Consider the following 18,535-nt stretch of genomic DNA (forward strand, 5'->3'; position numbering starts at 1 on the left):
CATGTTCAGTTTTTATTCTTCATTTTTTGCCGTTTTTTTGTAGAAGGGGTTAATATGGGGTTAACGCGGTACGAGCAACTATTGGTCGCCCTGCAGGGGCCTCCTCTGCCATCAACCAATGAAGTACACCAAATATTTGATCTATATTGATGTATTTTTGGTAATACATCTTTGTTTTCAGTTATTGACATCTTTGTATACAAATAATATTCAGTGGTTTTGTTTTCATGATGAGGTTATTTTTGATAAAAATTTCAGGTAACTTTAAAGTTGCCAAATTGTAATGATGCATTATTCTGTTTGTTGTATCACTATCTCTTGGCACAGTACTTCAGGTATGAAGTGTGTCAGGCCACGGTACATCAGATGTGTTTTTTCCAGTTGTGTTTTTTTCAAATACTGTAGTAGTTGTGCTGTCTGTTTCGGTAGAAGAAGGCAAAAGAAAATGAGACTGCAATTTGTTTCCAAATTCCAATTAAAAAAACAAATGCGTGAATGTATTTGTATCAATCTAGCATGCTAAGCAGAAAAAACCCTAGCAGATCTGTCATTTTATTACTTCCTTTTAAGGGTTAACCACGTGAAATCAACACAGAAACACTTCACAAGGCTTTTTCTCAGATTCTAAGACAATAATATCAGTTGACAAGTGTCCTGCCCAAAATTATTAACAAGGCTACCCTTTACATTATTAAATAGTTGTTTCTGTGAAGAGTTTAGGCATTCAACAGTACCAGGAATGCTGTTTCTAATGGTATTTTAGATTACAAAAGTCAGCTTTGAGGTTGTATGTGACATCCATCAAGGAAGCTTTATTTAACAGGATGTGAATCCCTAAGCTTCAAAGGTGACCTCACGAGCATGCCAAAGTTGCGCATACTCTATAGAGAGGTCCAGTATTTTGTGTTCAGATAACTGAATCATGCACAGTGAAACAGCTATTATTGTATATGTTATCAACTTGACACAAGTGTTTGCCAACTCAGATAATGTGAAAAAGAACATAATCACTTTTTATTTCCAGGATAAATTCAGGAGCTCTGGATTGACTTTTACAGTATCTACAAAAATAATTTCTTGTACTCATACTCATGAAAACTCCTCATCGGGGCAGTGAAGAGTTACAGAGGGATTTGGGTTCTAAAGAGAAGGTCGGTCTTAGAGAAGGACACATGAGAAGGTTCTGATTGTATAAATGTGAGCACAGCAGGATTTTGTAAAAAAAAATAAAAAATGATAATCATACTAATAAATCAAAATAATGAAATAAAATCAAAATGATAAAATAAAACATGAAATTGCATATTAGATTTATTGTGTAAAACATATGCTTCTTTAAACGCTCATGCAATGTTTACCCTCTTTTAACCTATAAAGGAAGGTCACTTCACCTTGCACTCCTTTTAATAGCTTTGCTGGTTAACATGCATTATACTATATTGCTTTGCCTGCCTTTTTAAAAGTGAAAGAATTAAAGTGCCATCTGGAACATTTGTTTCATCTTAACTGAAATGTGTTTTAATCAATTTGAAAGTAAGCTGTTTGAATTACAATTATTTGCACTCTGAAATTATTCTAATTATTATACTCATTTTCTTAATCACAATTTACGAGAAATTTAGGAGAACATGCATGATATTTGCTAGACTCATTTTTTATATATTGCTAACATAAACTTAACATGTGCAAATTGTGTTATGCACTAAGTATAATGATGGTGTAAGTTTCCTTGTTTCCTGGGGTCTGAGGGAGATAAAAGTTAGATAAAGTCGGTAATAAGCACTATGGGGGTTACGTAGAAAGTCATTCCAGTGCAAATTTGAAAAGTTGTCTTTTTACTCATAGAATAGGAATTGCTGCAGGAGATCTACATGTTAGGGCTAAGAGCACTTGTCACAGACAGGGCCGGACTGGCCCACCGTGATACCGGGAAATTTCCCGGTGGGCCGGTCGCTCCGTGGGCCGGTCGGCAGCAGACCATCCTTCAAACCAGCCGCTGAGCGGCTGTGAGCGGTATTGAAAGCAGCACCCAGGCCACCTCCTCCCGCCGCCGGCGCCTAATGAAGTTAAGGGGGCCGGTGTGCACACACCGCGCCGCCCAATGGCAGAGCCTCAGCACTTCATCCCATGTATTTAAAAGGGGTGGAATGAAGAGCTGAGGCACGACCCTTGGGCGGCACGGTGCGTGAACACTGCCCCCCCTTTAACTTCATGAATGCTGGCCTCCACCCGCTGCCCTCACCAGACATGACAAGCAGTGGTAAGTCAGGGGGGTGTTATATGGGGGCTTAAGGTTTTTTTTTAACCCCCTTCATGCCACTCTACCTTTAGAAATGCCTTTTAACCCCCTATATGCCACTCTGCCTCCAGAAATGCCTTTTAACCCCCTATATGCCACTCTGTCCCATAATATGCCTTTTAGAGTGGCATATAGGGTCAAAGGGAATTTCTGGAGGCAGAGTGGCATAAAGGGGGTTAAAAGGCATATCAGGGAGGCAGAGTGGCATATAGGGGAAGATGTGCATAACTGGGGGGCAGGTTGGTAAATAAATGTAAATAAAAACAAAAAATAAAATTCTCAATCACAGCTTTTATTAAATATGAAAAAATAGTTTACATAAATTCATAAAGAAATAAACGTTTCTTACAAGAATATCGTGAAGAATAATGCGATCACTGTTTTGTTCCACTGAATAAAATGAAACTTTTTCATCTAAAAATTTTTGCAGAAACAAATGTTTTGATCCCATTATGATTAATGTATTTCATTTATTAGGGCCTTTTAACACTTTTGCTTTCTGGCATTTTAATACAAATAATGTGCTAAAAAGAATGTTTTATAGTTATTTGTATGGCAAATAGCGTGACTCGGGTATGGATTAGGGGTGCGTGTGGGTATAAGAGCTCGACTGCAAGATAAACTAAATGTTTCCAGGGCTGCTTTTCATTCCTAGTCCGGCCCTGGTCACAGATCTGGATACTGCCTCTCAACAGTCCTAGGAGCGCCTGGAGGCCGCTGCTTGAGGAGGGGGTACTGTCAGGGTTCCACCCTGCCAGCCTGGACTATGTGATAATATAATTATATACACACAGCCATTAGGGGCTGTTACTGAAATGTAATAAAAAATAAATAAACCATAGCTTCGTAAGGTTGCATTCTAAACTGTTTGCTTTTTCTCAACATTTTGACCAAAATTGTCTATAAACAATAGCAGTTTCCTTTTAAATGTTTGCTTACCTGGTAGGGTACCACTTTGTCGTAGTGCGTGATCCATTTCCTGAGAGCTGATAATTGAGTTAAAGTATCTTACTCCTCCGATAAACATTTTAAACAAATTCATGTTCTCTTTATTCAGATGAGTTAAAAGAAGAGAGCCCCTGGGGCTACTTCCCAGGTCAAATCACTAAAATTTATAACCTGTAAATGTTCCACAGTGGAACAAACCTAAAACCTAAATAAGCACAGGTCACAAGGACTTAATGAGATTCTGATTCTCATGGGAATACCTGTAGCTTTCCAATTTGTGAGTACTTTAAAATGTTTTTGGTGCTATATTGGACAGAGACCCCATTGTCTGGATTTTTATTAGACTTGTACATTCGTATTTGAGCGAACTTGAAAACGAACACGAAGGGTGCGTTTCCGTTGTTCACCCCGAAGAAACGAACATGGCGGTGGCAATCTTCGTGTTCGTCTTCGTTAGTATCTCCTAACTAATCTCCCTGGTCCCTTCCCCTTCTAGCCTACCTTGTCTATGCAGGATCGTGCAAGGAGTTAAAGGTCCATGCGAGCGACTCTATTGGTTGCTTGCAGGAGCCTCCTTTGGCATCAACCAATTGGTTGATGCTAGAGGAGGCCCCTGCCGGCGACCAATAGAGTCGCTCTTATGGACCATTAACTCCTGTTCCCTCCTCAGGCCAAGTTTCGGCGTCAGGAGTTAAAGGTTGGTGCGAGCGACTCTATCGGTCATCGTCAGGAAGCTCCTCTGGCATTAACCAATGAAGGGCAGAACAATGGTCTCCCCAGGCCTAGTTTTGGCATCGGGAGTTAAAGGTCCGTACGAGCGACTCAATTGGTCGCCGGCAGGGAGCTCCTTTATTGGATGATGCCAGAGGAACTCCCTGCCAGTGACCAATAGAGCCAAAAGATTTGGCAGTTATTTGGTGGATTTAATGGGGCTGTTATGTCAGAAATTGTAAGGTTTGAGAGGCAACCTCATATGATCAGTTGCTATTTGAGATGTCTGTGAGGTTTTTATGGCTTTAGGCGATATATGTCATGCTGCATATTATGGATAGGGAGCAATTAACTACCTTTATCAGATTTTAGCCATGTATTTAAATGCAACTGATATTCACCAATCCTAATAGAAAGAGATAACCTAATACATGCAAGTGAAATGGTGCATTTATATAGACAGTGAATGATTGCTGTTCCTTGTGCAGTGTTCCATGAGTCTGCTTTAACAATACCAGGTTTATTTTGAAACTTGTTTAGGGTATACTAACTGTATTTTCCTGTCTTTTAGGAACCATGAAGCGCCATACAAAGCACGCAGACTCCTTCTTTACTTTGATGCTTCTACATTTCTTCTCCTTGGGTAAGTTTTTCCAAAAGTCAATAAACATCAGTTTTTGGGTAATTTCTTATTTTCTTTATGTACCAGTTCCTCTTAATATTTGAAAATATCGGTGTATATTGATATTATTTTATAATTGATTTCAACAATTTTACTCACTGGCTACTAGACATGTGCAAATGAGCCATAAATGATTTGGACACATTTTTCATTTTGTTTTTGGCCCATTTGTTTCAGGCAACAAATTTTGTTCCCTGCCCATTTGGTTCAGCAGAACATTCAGAGGCATTTTTAATTCAGGAACTAAATTTGTTGCTGTTACCCACAGTCACTCTCACTCACTCAAACTCTCATTCTCATTCACTCTCTTTCCCACGCTGTCAGGATTCCACTCTGTCAGCCTGTACTCTGTATTCATTCAGGCGTCATGTGTGTTGCAGCCTCTAGAGGCCCCCTGTCAGATCATAAGTACCTTATATACCAATGACCTAACCAGCTGCATCTGCATAACCCTCCTGTAACCCTCCTCCCTAATTACCTGTTGCTTCCATCATTCCGGGCCTTTGCATTGCAGTGTGTACAGCCTATTGCTGTTGCTCTGTCTTTTGGTCCTGTGCTACTGCTAGCAATTTTCTGTGGATTCTACCCAGTTTGACACTGCTCATCCTGACTTTGTTTTCTGCTCCCGATCTGACTCTTATTTCATGATCTCCTGATATTGACTTCAGTTGCTCTGACCCAGTTCATAATCTCCTGATTCCCCTTTTTCCTATGATCTCCTGGTTCTGACCTGGCTTGCCTGACCACGTCTGCCCTGCCTCGGGGCTCCATTGCTGCTACTGCTTCCACTCCGGTACCACCAGAGGTATGACTAGGTCTGCCCCTCTTGCCCAATGCGTTGAGGGTGACTGAATCAGTGCAAAGGCAACATTAACAGGAGCGGCCTGAGCCATGGGTGGTTGAGGTGGAGGAGCCAGAAGGGCTAACACAAACTGGTCTATGCGGTGGTTCACCTGATACAATCTAGGGAAAATGTTTGTAATAGGGGGGTTGCCTGTGCGCTCTGGATTCATGGCCCTTGTTTAATGTAAGGGACCAGGAACCAGGCACAAAAAGGTAAAATGCAAAACACCTTTATTAAGATACCAGGCAGAAGTCCAAAAAACAAGCCAGAGTCAATAACCAGAGCGAGTTATCAGATGAGCCGGGTCAGGAATACGGAGGTCAGCAAAGTCAAGAAACCAGGACCCTGGAGAGTAGTCATACAAAGCCAGGTAATATACAGGAACACAAGAACAATGGAATGCACTTGGTAACAGGAAACAAACACAAGAGCAAGGAGGAAATGGGCCTAGCTGCTAAAATAGCCTGGACGGGGTTGGCTAATAACAATCAGGTGAGTAACTGTGGTAACAGAGAAGTAGGAAAGCTTCTTAAGTAACAACTGAGTCAGCCTGAAGAAAAAGGCTGCCTGTTAGTCCTTAGCTGAGGAGCATGACACACACTCTCTAAATGTTTCCCTACCTTCTCTGCTGACCACTTCTGCATCTTCTTCTGCGACTTCTGTCTTCTCCGTTCTCTTCTATCTTCAATCTTCTATCTTCTTTCTTCATCCGCATCTCCGCGGACATAACCTGGCTGCCAAAATGGCGGTGCTTGCGGTGACATCATCTCTCCGATCCTACAATCCGGGTAGAGGACATCACTGCAAGTGCCATCATTTTGTCCTCACGTGAACTGATGGCAATGTGGCGGTGCTTGCCTGTTTAGAGGATTGGAAGGAAGTCAGTGCAAGCACCACCATGTTGGAGGAAGTTTCCACCAGGTTATGTCCGCGGAGATGTGGACGAAAAAAGAAGATACCAGACTGAAGATTGAAGATGGAATGGAGAGAAGAGAAGGGAGAAGATAGTAGAAAATGTGGAAGTGGCCCCACGAATTTCGGAAAAATTCTTAGCTTTTTGTGGGGGGGTCTGGCCTTGGTTTTCGGGGCTTTGTACTAATCACTGAATTTACCATAATTTGGTAAATTTACAGTTCGTATGAATCCGAATTCAGTCTACTGGATACTCTTTTTTTTTTTTTTTTTAGCTCTGTTAAACCACATATAAAACTGGTATTAAGCAGCCCTGCCTATTAGTGGCAATTTTCTAAAATAATGATGACATGGTCCATTCACACTGGTTAAAACTTAAACTACATACATTTTCTCTCTTCTAGTTATCCAGCCAACATACAACATGTCTCTGCCTGAAAAGGAAAACAGATGTTTTATTCTATTGTGCCTGCGTTTTTTCCCCTCATTATTCGCTGTTACATTTGAGTGTTGCATTACCTGGTGTCTATAAACCTGTCATAGAGAACGTTGAGAATCTTCCCTTCGATACACTATTTATTATTTAGAATTATTGGTGGTTCGGTGCTGCGCACAGCACCATTGATCCACGTCATATGTCACAATTATAACATCTCCTCCTCAATTCAGATGATGGATGTGTGTCACAAAAAAGTCATGCCTCTCTGTGCAAGAGAAAGCAACTCGAGGATTGTCATTGTGCCTTGATGACATTCACAGAGAGATGTGCTAGCTTACTAACAGGATAACAATTTTCAGACAACCACTTTTTTCTATTATTGGTAATTACTTTTTCTGCAGAATACACATCGGTTTTGTATGAAATGATTTTCAAAATATTTAATGTTGAATAGCAGACAGCAGGCACAGCTCTGCATTGTTCGGTTTTGGTTAACTTTTAGAAATCCTAATTCCTTTTCTCAAATTTGTTACAATTCGCCTAAATAATAGAATTCAATGCACTAGTTACTATTTGATGAGCATTGGTTGCTTAAAGGAACATTTTCTTAGAAACTAGTTAGGCTATATTCAATGTAATATTTATAGTTTCTCACACTAGCCTTGTTTTTGTTTGCACATTAGTAATGTCTTCATTAAAAATGAACAAAGTGTATAAAATATTTTCACAGGGGCCATCATCATGCCAGCTACAGCTAATAAGCAGGTTACTGAAGGTCTGCTACTAGGGGAATGTTGTATCAATGTTTTTGTGGTTTACACATTGGCTGCTTATATTATGTTAATACAAGCAGCCATTGTATAAACTGCAAGATCATTAATACCTTAGTAACCGTGCTAACATTAATGTGACTATTCCAAATATATGAATACTCTTTGTGGTGAAGGAGAAATAGAACATATCAGACAGCAAAGCAGTGTAGCATTGGGGAGTTCTCACTGAATGTATACTCTATCTCAGTCACAGCTTTTAGCATAAATAGTCATTTACTGAAATAGCCTATAGGGTGTGCTGTTTCTTTGTCAATTAGTGTAACTGTTTTCAGAGATATTTAGTTTAAAAATTAGCCTCTTGTTAACTGAGATCTATGACAGCCAGTGGCATAAGTGCTATATTCAATTTCCTGTTATCACCCTTTTTCTCAACACCCAGGCAAGGGCTGGCTGAATTAGTCAGAAACACTTACCTTAACATGATGGGCCCAGGGGTGCGCTAAAGCAGATGCACGGCCCCCAGGCTCCCCATTTACTAAGGTGCCCAAGCGGGGTCACAAAACTTGCACATAGTGACTCTATGTGAGATAAGGAGAGGGGGCAGAAGGGAAAGAAATCTATGCAAGCTGATGATTGGAGAGTCAAGAGTTTTTTTTGTAATATATCTGAATATATATGGTGTTAGAGTGAGTGTGTAAATGTGTTTTAGCTATAGGCAGGAGGCTCAGAAGAAATACTGTGCCCAGACTTCACTGAACCCAGGCTCATCGTTGAATGGGAAAGATAATAATAGGGATGAATAGTCATGCTGATTTGGATCCTAATTTTCAAAATATATCTACAAGTTTATTGAGTGCATAGAACTGTAAAATATAGGGATTGGGAAAAGTAATAGGTTTGTTTTAAGGCTCTACCTATAGACTTTCATGGTTTCATTGGGAGATACGGACATGGGCATTCTGTATAACTTGTGTACATTGAGTAAGGTAATAGTAGTAAAATACATACATCAATAAAATATGCAGTAATCAAAGAATACAGTTATTTGTGATTTTTATTGCTTTTAAATGTATATAATATTTTTAAATTATTAATAATTTAATTAATACACCATAGTAATATGGTAGGAGCTCTAGTTTGTTTACAAGTATACCATAGAGCCCACATCCACAAGACTGTAAAGAAGAGTTAGGAAATTATGATTTTACATTTATATGGATTTACATTATCACTGAATGCTGTAAACACTGTTGAAAGTGCTGACAGACCTAGAAAATATCAGCCTTAAAGAAAACCAGGTAGGCCATTAATATTTAGAAGATATATATTGTATTTTTTCCCCATCACTGACCTTTTTAAGAAACATTTTGCCTTTTCTGTCTTCAACAGTAATGTGTCAATTTAATACAATGATATTCAGTGACTCATGGGGTTTTCTTAATAATCTGAGAAATTAACATATACGTTGGCATAGCACCTTGTGACTTAATTTATCTTGGCTAATAATTATTAGCCCTGACTATAATTATTAATAATCAAAATTTACATACAAAGTAAACAAGTTTTTAGAACGCTGTGGCATTGTTATTTTAAATTAGGCATTCCAAGCCTTGAGGATGATATTTTAAGGTATTTTCTGCAAATGTATGTAATATTAAAACTAGAAACCCACAACAATATCTAGCTATACATAAACTTATAAGTTATTTACGGTATACAAAAGCAACCCACGCACAGGATATTGAGTTATATTACAGTTTGTAGGGTTTTTCTTTTAGCAGGGCTCTCTTCTACTTCTGTACCAGTATGTTTTAATGTGTGTTAATGTTATTGCTATTTTACATTGCCTTGGATAAACATTTACACTGTCTGTTATTATAACAGTGGTAGGAATCTGATGGTGCTATATGAATACATGTAATGAATAAAAAACACATTTTCATAAATAAAAATATTATTATTAGTGGTGCTTTGACACTTTTACCAAAGACGTTTCACTTCCAACACCTTCATAAATTCCAGCTAACAAAAAAGTGTGTGGTTTTGAGAGCTTTTCATGGTTGCTTTGTATTTCTCAAATTGATATAGCTATTATTGTCCAAGAGACCCTTTAATTATTGGAAGACAATGGATGGATACCTTTCTCATGATTTGAGGAAGCTACTTCTCAGGCCCCACTTCCCCTTACCAGTCATAGTCAGGAGTCCCCTTCATCAGCTGTTAGCTCCGGGGCCACAAATCATGATGGCAAAGTAGCCTGAAGCCGCCAACTAAAGCCATTTGCCCCTGTAGCTCTACCCCCCCCACACCCCAAACTTCTTACACATTGCTCCAGTGTTCCAGAGCTTTGGCTCATGTGTGTCCTCTTTCCTTCCTTTGCAACAGTGTCTTCTTTGGATTACCCAGTATGTAATGTCTGCCTCTAGGATACCCTGTTTGTCTTTGCACTTGACCTCTGCTTGACATTCTCCTCTTTGATTCATTGCCGCCTACCTCAAACTTTTTGACTGTTCCCAATTATGTCCATTGCTCAACCCTTATTTTGCACCCTCGTGCCTTGGCTTCTGCCTAGGGGATCCTGCTTATCTGCAACTGCAGACCACCTGATAGGGGTGTCTGTCAAGTTATAGTACATCCTGGTCTATGCTCCTTCTTCAACCCTGGCACTAATTGTCTAATCTATACAAATATACTCATGGGGGGTATAAACCTCGGCAAACCTTGCCTGGAGATTAGTAATGAAGGGATGAAAACTAGACTTGGGCACCGGTCAAGTCTTCATGTTCATCTTCATTCAGTATCTGTGGGAAAGGCCAGGGCAAGTTACACCAAAGAGGAATTTGGCCTGGGGAGAGCATTGGTCTCCCGGCTCCAGAAGTTAAAGGCCCGTACAAGTGACTCTATTGGTTCATGTGTGTCTTCATGGGGAAAAAATTATTTGTATTCCACAAATATTCGCCCACTCCTGTGTTCGGTTCGGGCAAATATTAGCGTATATTCTTCATGTTTGTTTTTTTTCTTCTTTCTTTTTTTGGAAGGGGTTAATACGGGGTTAACGAGGTACGCAGCAGCTTTAGCACCTCCGCTGCCATTAACCAATGAAGTGCTTGGCCTGGGGAGGGAACAGGAGTTAAAGGTCAATAATAGCGATTCTACTGGTCGCCGGCAGGGGCCTCCTCTAGCATCAGCCAATTAGTTGATGCACAAACCTTTAACTCCTTGCACGATCCTACGGATTCCCGCTCCCGTTAACCCTGCAACGCTGCGTAGACAAGATAGGCTAGAAGGGGAAGGGATCAGGGATTAGTTAGGAGATACTAACGAAGACGAACATGAAGATTCTTAACGTTGTGCATCTTTGGCTTTGTGTACGTTTTGCCGCGGTCATGTTCGTTTCTTCGGTATTCGGGCTGAACAACGAAAATTCACCCTTTGCGTTCGTTTTCATGTTCGCCCGAATACGAATGCACAAGTCTAGTATATTCGTAAGCACTGAACTCAATCTTTGCTGAAAGTTGTAAATGAAGTCATGGAATGTCACTGTGATCATGTGCGTCATGGAGCAGGCTAAACTATAGCAGCAACTTTGCACCAAAGGTTGTGGAATGCAAGGGTGCATCATCCATTCTGATAAATGCTCCTTTTCTTACGATAGAGTCACCTCAGCTTGTGTGAAGAAATCCCAAGAAACCCTGGGAACTGTGGAAATATAGTTTTTGAAGGTGGCAGACAGATAGATGATGTTTAATTTAATGGAGTTAATTTAATACTTTCTTCTTATTTGTCCATTGGAAGTTGCCATAAAAAAATCACTAGGCATATATTTGCAAGATTGGATGAACTTTTAATGAACCTAGGACACTTTTGCATTTTTACTCTAGGTAACTATTTTTAAGACAAACAATTCCTAGACGCCTGAATCAACAGAATTTCAGGTTGTTAGTGTATTAGTAGACCTTGTTAGGCTTTGATTATCATGGCTGTAGAAGAGCTGGAGGAACTAGGAACAAGTGTTAGGCAATCTTAAAGCAATCTGCAACAATATTTCTTTAGTTTTTAAAGCAATTCTTCAATATTTAGACAATTTGAATAAGCAATTTAACAGCATATTTCAAGTATTTTTTTCCATTATTACAATTCCTTTATCTGAAAACGTATCTTATTTTGCTTGAGAGGATCGATATTTCTTATTTTTTAAACACCCATAGAGATCGTCAGGAATTTTCTTGGTGCATTTGGTAGAAAAAAGTGTTTTGCTGTTTTTTTCTTAAACTTTAAAATATATATGTTTTTTCAGCAAATAATTATTTTGATGTACATAGTATCCCGGAACTGTATTTCTTGAAGTAACTAAAAACAATTGATTAAGAAAATATTAATGTGAAGCACAAGAAATAGTCTAGAAATAAACAAACACAGCTTAGCTTACCTTATCTGGCCCTTGGGTTTACTTCTGCTTATAAACCGTTAATAATTTATAATTTAATAATGTTACATATTTGTAGTTTAAAATTACTTTAATTTTCTGAAAACATGTGTATGAATATAAGGATATACAGAAAAGTAGACCCCTGCACGGGACTGCTTTTTTGTCCAATCCCGCCCGCTCCCTCAATGTGGGTGTTCCACTCCTTCCCGCTCCCGCAACATGTGTGCCCAATCCCGCCACATTTGTGGTTAATCCCACCCGCTCTCGCCACAAATGTGGCCAATCACACCCATCTCCTTACCTGCAAGACTGCCTTCGAGTTGCTCCCTCACAGCGTCTCTTCTCTTGCTCTGCCCAGGAACAAGGCAGAGTCACGGGAAGTGACGTCACATCACGTGACGCTGTGTTCGTGGGCGGAGCAAGAGAAGAGACACTGTGAGGGAGCAGTGTGAAGGCAGTCTTGCGGGACTGCGCGGGATTCCTGGGACCTGCAGGTACAGTGCCTGACCGCCCACAACCCCAGCAAGACCACCCGCGCCCACATCATTGAGCTATATTTTCTTTAATCTCATCTGAGGCACAGTGCTTCTTACAGTTTTTAAATAAGCAATTAAATCAGGCCAAAGGGTCATTTGAGCTGTAGTTCATGGTTTATCATGAATTTTCTCAAAGAAATTAAAATATTCATATCGAAACCCACATTTCTGTAATCATGGCAAACCAAACCACTGTGCCTCACAGCACATTATATATATTAACATTGTTGTAGTATTACTCTACTACTTTATCTCCTGTATAATCTACCCTATGCCTAGTGTGATTTTGTACGCTTAGTTTTAAAATTCAACAATTATTCTCTCCCCAACTTTAGTGCATAGTGAATCATTTTACTACTGCTCATTAGCATAGGATTAACTATGCATACATACATAATTGAATACTTTGCACCTTAGATGCCTTGTTTGCGGGACGGGCAGCGTGAATCACGTTGGCTTGGAGTAATGATAGAGAATATTCAGCTATAACTCTCTTAGCACATTCAGTGATGCTGGCGTTATCGAGTCATGCAACATTCTCTCTGCATCACACATTAGCACATTCCATCCCATACTTGTATCCTTTACCAATAAAGAAAACTAGCAAACAGAACCATGTTCTGCTTCTGTTAGTAAATATAACTCTTAATTGCAATCTCTGCCTAATGTGCTTTTGGTTAGGAGTTTTCCAATAAGAGAACCTACAATGGGAAAATGGGTAACCGAGTGTGTTGGGGCGAGAGAATTACCACAATTCTTAGTTATGTAAAAATCACCCAGCGGTTTCCTTGAAAAGGGCAACTATTCAGGCCCTACATTTGCTAAATAAATATATGATTACATAAACAAGTAGGGATAGCAAAGTGAAGGCAATTACAAGGCGATTTGATTGTGTGCGAGAAACAGTGGCCACGGCACAGGCTGAATAAGCAAAACACACTCATCCATGCAGAGATCTCAAGGTATTAATCATGTGTTAAAACAATAATTGTATTCTCTTGCTGCTGAGCTTCCACCGTGAAAACATTAATAGTTTATATTTAAGGATGTATGCTCTGTCCTTTTCATTTTTTCCTCTTTGGCAAGCGATCTAGGCAAAATTTGCAGTGTAATAGCAAAACCCCAAATAAAGTACTCTTTGCTCTTTGGACGAATGAAGAAGAGAGAGGAAAGTTTATTTCAAAGGAGGAGAAATGTTACAACAAGAGGTTATAATCTAAACTAGAAGTTTAGAAAACTATGTCCCCGGTCATACTCCTGACCACTCCTGAGCAACCCTTAAAAAATGGTGGCAACCCTATCGGTGGGGGGGAGGGGCTGCCTTTACTGTTCCACTACATGCACTTTATGGCAGCTGCTGGTCTGAGCATCTGTGCTCACTCACACATGATGAGTAAAGTCACGGCATCAGAAAGAAACAGGAATTAAATAAAACGTTTTACTTATTTTTGTGTGTGTGGGACATGGCTAGAGGACATCATTGAGGACAGGAAGGATATGACTAAAGTGACTACTACCTAGTGATGATAGTAGCAAGGTTAAGAAGTGGCATTACCACCATAGCAACCAAGGCGGTAGCCCAATAAGGCAGACCCTTCTGTAGGTTGCTATGGAGAAAAGGCCATTTTTACTAGAATCACTTTATATACATAATCTGTATTATATCACCTGCTGCAGACAGACATTGCATAGACCTGTCCTTATAAGAAGCCAGTCCATCCAGTTGGCACTACCCTGTCATTGCAGAAGGTAAACATACCGGTGAGTCCTAACATTGACACAAACTTCGCTTACACTTACACAAGTCAAAAACAAGCAAGCACATTCATTGAATTATACTAAAAGATGTATGTGTGGAAGATCAACTTTAAAAGACAACCCGCATTACGGAATCCGCTGGCTCTCCATAAATAAAAATTATTGTAAGGTGATATTAATTTCTAGCAATTTAGTAGACATAATACAAGAGCTGCTAATATAATTATTTGTCTTTTTGTCTTTTCTGTTTTAGGGTTTGGCTATAACAGACTACCGTTTTTTGTAAACTACTTCTTTGACTCATACTTGCTGATTAATGAAGACACTCCTGTCGGTGAGTCAAGCGTCTTTCTAAAGTATTTTTCAAAGCAGTTTGCATACTACTATTTTGCTTAGTAGGTGTTCATCTATCTTGCTGATGTATTCTGAATCTTGGAAAACAGAGTATACCATGGGTCTTCAGTTATGGGCCGACTGGCAAATCTCAGCCCTGTGAAAAAGTCTAATGGCTTGGAATTGGATGCCTAGTCAAATACATTTGGCACGTGCTGCACATTTTACAGACTGACTAGCTACAAACACATTAGCCAGTTGCATTTATTTAAAACAAGTTCCATAGAATGTCATTAAAAGGATAGCCAGTAGTTGAAATGGCTGAATCTTATCTTGCTACCTTGTGGGACGGCAGGCAAAAACAATATGCTGATTTACCCGTAGGAATTGTTTTAAATAGAACCAACAGAATTTTTTTTGGAATATAGTTGGCGATATAGCTGCAGATATGAGTGACATAGACATAGACTGGCAGGCATTGTAACCGACAAAATACAATACAAAATGCAAAATGCATTGGATATTGAATAGAGGATATTCAGTAAATGCATGAAGTCTATTGACATAAGAACAGACTGTTACAGGAAGGGCAGTATGTATATACACAGGTGTAGATGGGTACAGTAAGGGCAGTAGGTATATATATATATATATATATATATATATATATACAGACATTGCCATAGATGTGACAAAGAACATTTTTGCATCTACATAAATCTCATCACACAGGTTGATTTTGTGGTCAGTTTACTCAACCAAAAAATGAATTAGACAGCTAAAGACCTTTTTCTTACCAGAGTTCTTAGAATTTGCGATTGCTAATGATTCTTGATTCTTGTCATCATTCGTTAGTTAAATTATTGCCCATATTAGAGGCCACATTTATCATTTATAGCCCATATTTACCAATTAGTACAAAACCATTTTGCCGTGATTCAGATTGTAATGTAATGATTTGTATCATTTTGATATGCACAAAACATCAATTTAGAAGCTAGATTATTGGACCCAGATGGTCTCTGAAGCAATTTTTGCCTTTTGCAATAGCATTATTTTAGTGAAATGAATTATTGTTATTATTATGTTGATGTTGAAGGAAAACTTCTCCTATGTGGAAGAGAATTTGTGAATATTAACAAACCATGACAAGCTGGCCATATGTCTTGGTTCACATATTTTAAACATGCAGTCCAGAATATATATTTATATATTGTACTCTATAAAGTATTTTTGAGTAATTTTGTAATATGGATATAAAGTTAAAAACAAGCTTTGTGGGTTTTCAAGGATTACATTGCATATATTTTCTCAAAAGTCTTGCCTTTAGTATCATGGCTGTGAATGTGATTAAACTACATTAAGACTGATTAATTTACCAACTACTTACATGTATTAAGTACAAGCTATTTATTATGTGTAAGTATCCATTATTCATATTTTATTGAGTAATGGTATATAATATTTAAATAATTTTAAGGGATGTAGAACACTGCAAAATATTCATTCATTCTACGTTCCTAGAAGAGAAAGTCATCAGTAGAAGTGGGATAGAGGGTTTGGGAGTCCAAGGAAGAGAGTGAAAAAACATTAAATGAAAAAAGTGTGTTAAACAATAATGATGCCCACGGGGGGGCCAGCATGGGCTATAGTGGGCCTTGACTGTTGTGCGGAGGAGGGGTAGGCTTTTTTGGCGGGAATTTCGGGGGTGGAGTTAGGGGAAGATTATATAAGTGCCTGCTTTCCCGGGCTCAGGAACCATTTTTGTGGTTAGCTTACCTGGTTGCGTGTCCCACCCTCCCTCCCTTTTTTCTGTTGTTTGTAGGTTTGTGTCGTTTGTCACAGTCCGTGGGGCGGCAGCTTGCCAGGTATCCAGGGGGTTAATGTGGTGGTAAGTGAATGGTTGGTAACATCTGGTGGTAGGTTCTTGGCTGTCAGTGCTGGGAACCTCAGGTCAGGGTGGGGGCATCTCGGTATGTCCCTTCCTTAAGCAGGGCCGGACTGGCCCACCGGGATACCGGGAAATTTCCCGGTGGGCCGGAAGGTCCGTGGGCTGGGCGGCCGGCATACTTACCATGAAGACAGCCGCTGAGCGGCTGCAAATGGCAATGAACGCCTCCCTCGGTGCCAGGGGCGGGCTGGGCAGGGGGGCAATTGCCCCCCAGGCTTCCCGAAATCTAATCAAAGCGGCCGCTGGGTGCTGATGCGGCCGGCCGGCATCAGCACCCAGCAGCCGTGTGCGATGGCCGTCTAGTGATGGGAGCAGCGTGAGGGGTGAAAGCTCCGCCCCCTCGCACGGACCTTTCACCCCTCACGCTGCTCCCATCACTATGCGGCCATCAGATTGCTGGGAATGTAATCTGAACGGCCGGTGCGTGCTGATGCCGCCGGCCGGCTCTGCTTTAATACTTTTTTTTTACTTTATATGGCAAGCCGATCCAGCTTACCATATAAATAAAAAAAAAGTGTTAAAGTAGCTCCGGCCGGCGGCATCAGCACGCACCGGCCGTTTAGATTACATTCCTAGCAGTCTGATGGCTGCATAGTGATGGGAGCAGCGTGAGGTGGAAGCTCCGCCCCCTCGCACTCAGATTGGTGCAGCACCGGATGTCAGGTCAGTGGCATCCTGTCAGCATAGAGGAGAACAGTGTGCAGCTACCAGGAAGTCAGGAGAAGTAGAAGGTGAGTAAAATAATGTATTTTTTGTACTATATAATGTTTTTTTGTATTTGTTAAAAACAAAAAAAATCGGCATGTGTGTGTATGTAAGTGTGTCCCCCTATATGCCACTCTGCCTCCAGAAATGCCTTATACCCCCCTATATGCCACTCTGTCCCATGATATGCCTTTTAACCCCCTATATGCCAGAGTTGCATATAGGGGTATAAGGCATTTCTGGATGCAGAGTGACATATAGGGGGTCAAAAGGCATATCTGGAGGCAGAGTGGCATAAAGGGGGTTAAAAGGTATATCATGGGGCAGAGGAGCATATAGGAGGGTATAAAGCATATCGGGGAGGCAGAGTGGCATATAGGGGGCATAAGGCTTTTCTGGAGGCAGAGTGCCCCATGATATGCCTTTTAACCCCCTTCATGCCACTCTGCCTCCAGAAATGCCTTATACCCCGTATATGCCACTCTGTCCCATGATATGCCTTTTAACCCCCTATATGGCAGAGTGGCATATAGGGGGTTAGAAGGCATATCATGGGACAGAGTGGCATATAGGAGGGTTGAGGCATATCAGGGAGGCAGAGTGGCATATAGGGGGGTATAAGGCTTTTCTGGAGGCAGAGTGGCATATAGGGAGTTAAAAGGGATGTCATGGGGCAGAGGGGCATATAGGAGGGTATAAAGCATATTGGGGAGGCAGAGTGGCATATAGGGGGCATAAGGCTTTTCTGTAGGCAGAGTTCCCCATGATATGCCTTTTAACCCCCTTTATGCCACTCTGCCTCCAGAAATGCCTTATACCCCCCTATATGCCACTCTGTCCCATGATATGCCTTTTAACCCCCTATATGGCAGAGTGGCATATAGGGGGTTAGAAGGCATATCATGGGACAGAGTGGCATATAGGGGTATAAGGCATTTCTGGATGCAGAGTGACATATAGGGGGTCAAAAGGCATATCTGGAGGTGGAGTGGCAAAAAGGGGGTTAAAAGGCATATCACGGGGCAGAGAGGCATATAGGAGGGTTGAGGCATATCAGGGAGGCAGAGTGGCATATGGGGGTATAAGGCATTTCTGGAGGCAGAGTGACATAGGGAGAAAAAGGCATTTCTGGAGGCAGAGTGGCATATAGGGGATTAAAACGCATATTATGGGGCAGAGTGGCATATAGGAGGGTATAAAGCATATCAGGGAGGC

General features: G+C 40.5%; 1 protein-coding gene across 1 annotated transcript in view; it reads left to right on the forward strand.

The window, feature by feature from the left end:
• The first annotated feature begins 3,669 nt into the window (after window positions 1-3,669).
• LOC149281345 (cadherin-23-like) overlaps window positions 3,670-18,535 on the forward strand; it is a 389,535-nt gene continuing 374,669 nt past the window's right edge. The window contains exons 1-3 of the mRNA XM_089499393.1: window positions 3,670-3,703; window positions 4,530-4,601; window positions 14,585-14,665. Coding sequence (XP_089355519.1) covers window positions 3,670-3,703; window positions 4,530-4,601; window positions 14,585-14,665 — 187 coding nt within the window. The remainder of the gene's footprint in view (window positions 3,704-4,529; window positions 4,602-14,584; window positions 14,666-18,535) is intronic.

This window comes from Sceloporus occidentalis, unplaced genomic scaffold (assembly GCF_023333645.1).
Source record: "Sceloporus occidentalis isolate IW3139 unplaced genomic scaffold, rSceOcc1.0.p SCAF_134, whole genome shotgun sequence".
Lineage (NCBI taxonomy): Eukaryota > Metazoa > Chordata > Lepidosauria > Squamata > Phrynosomatidae > Sceloporus > Sceloporus occidentalis.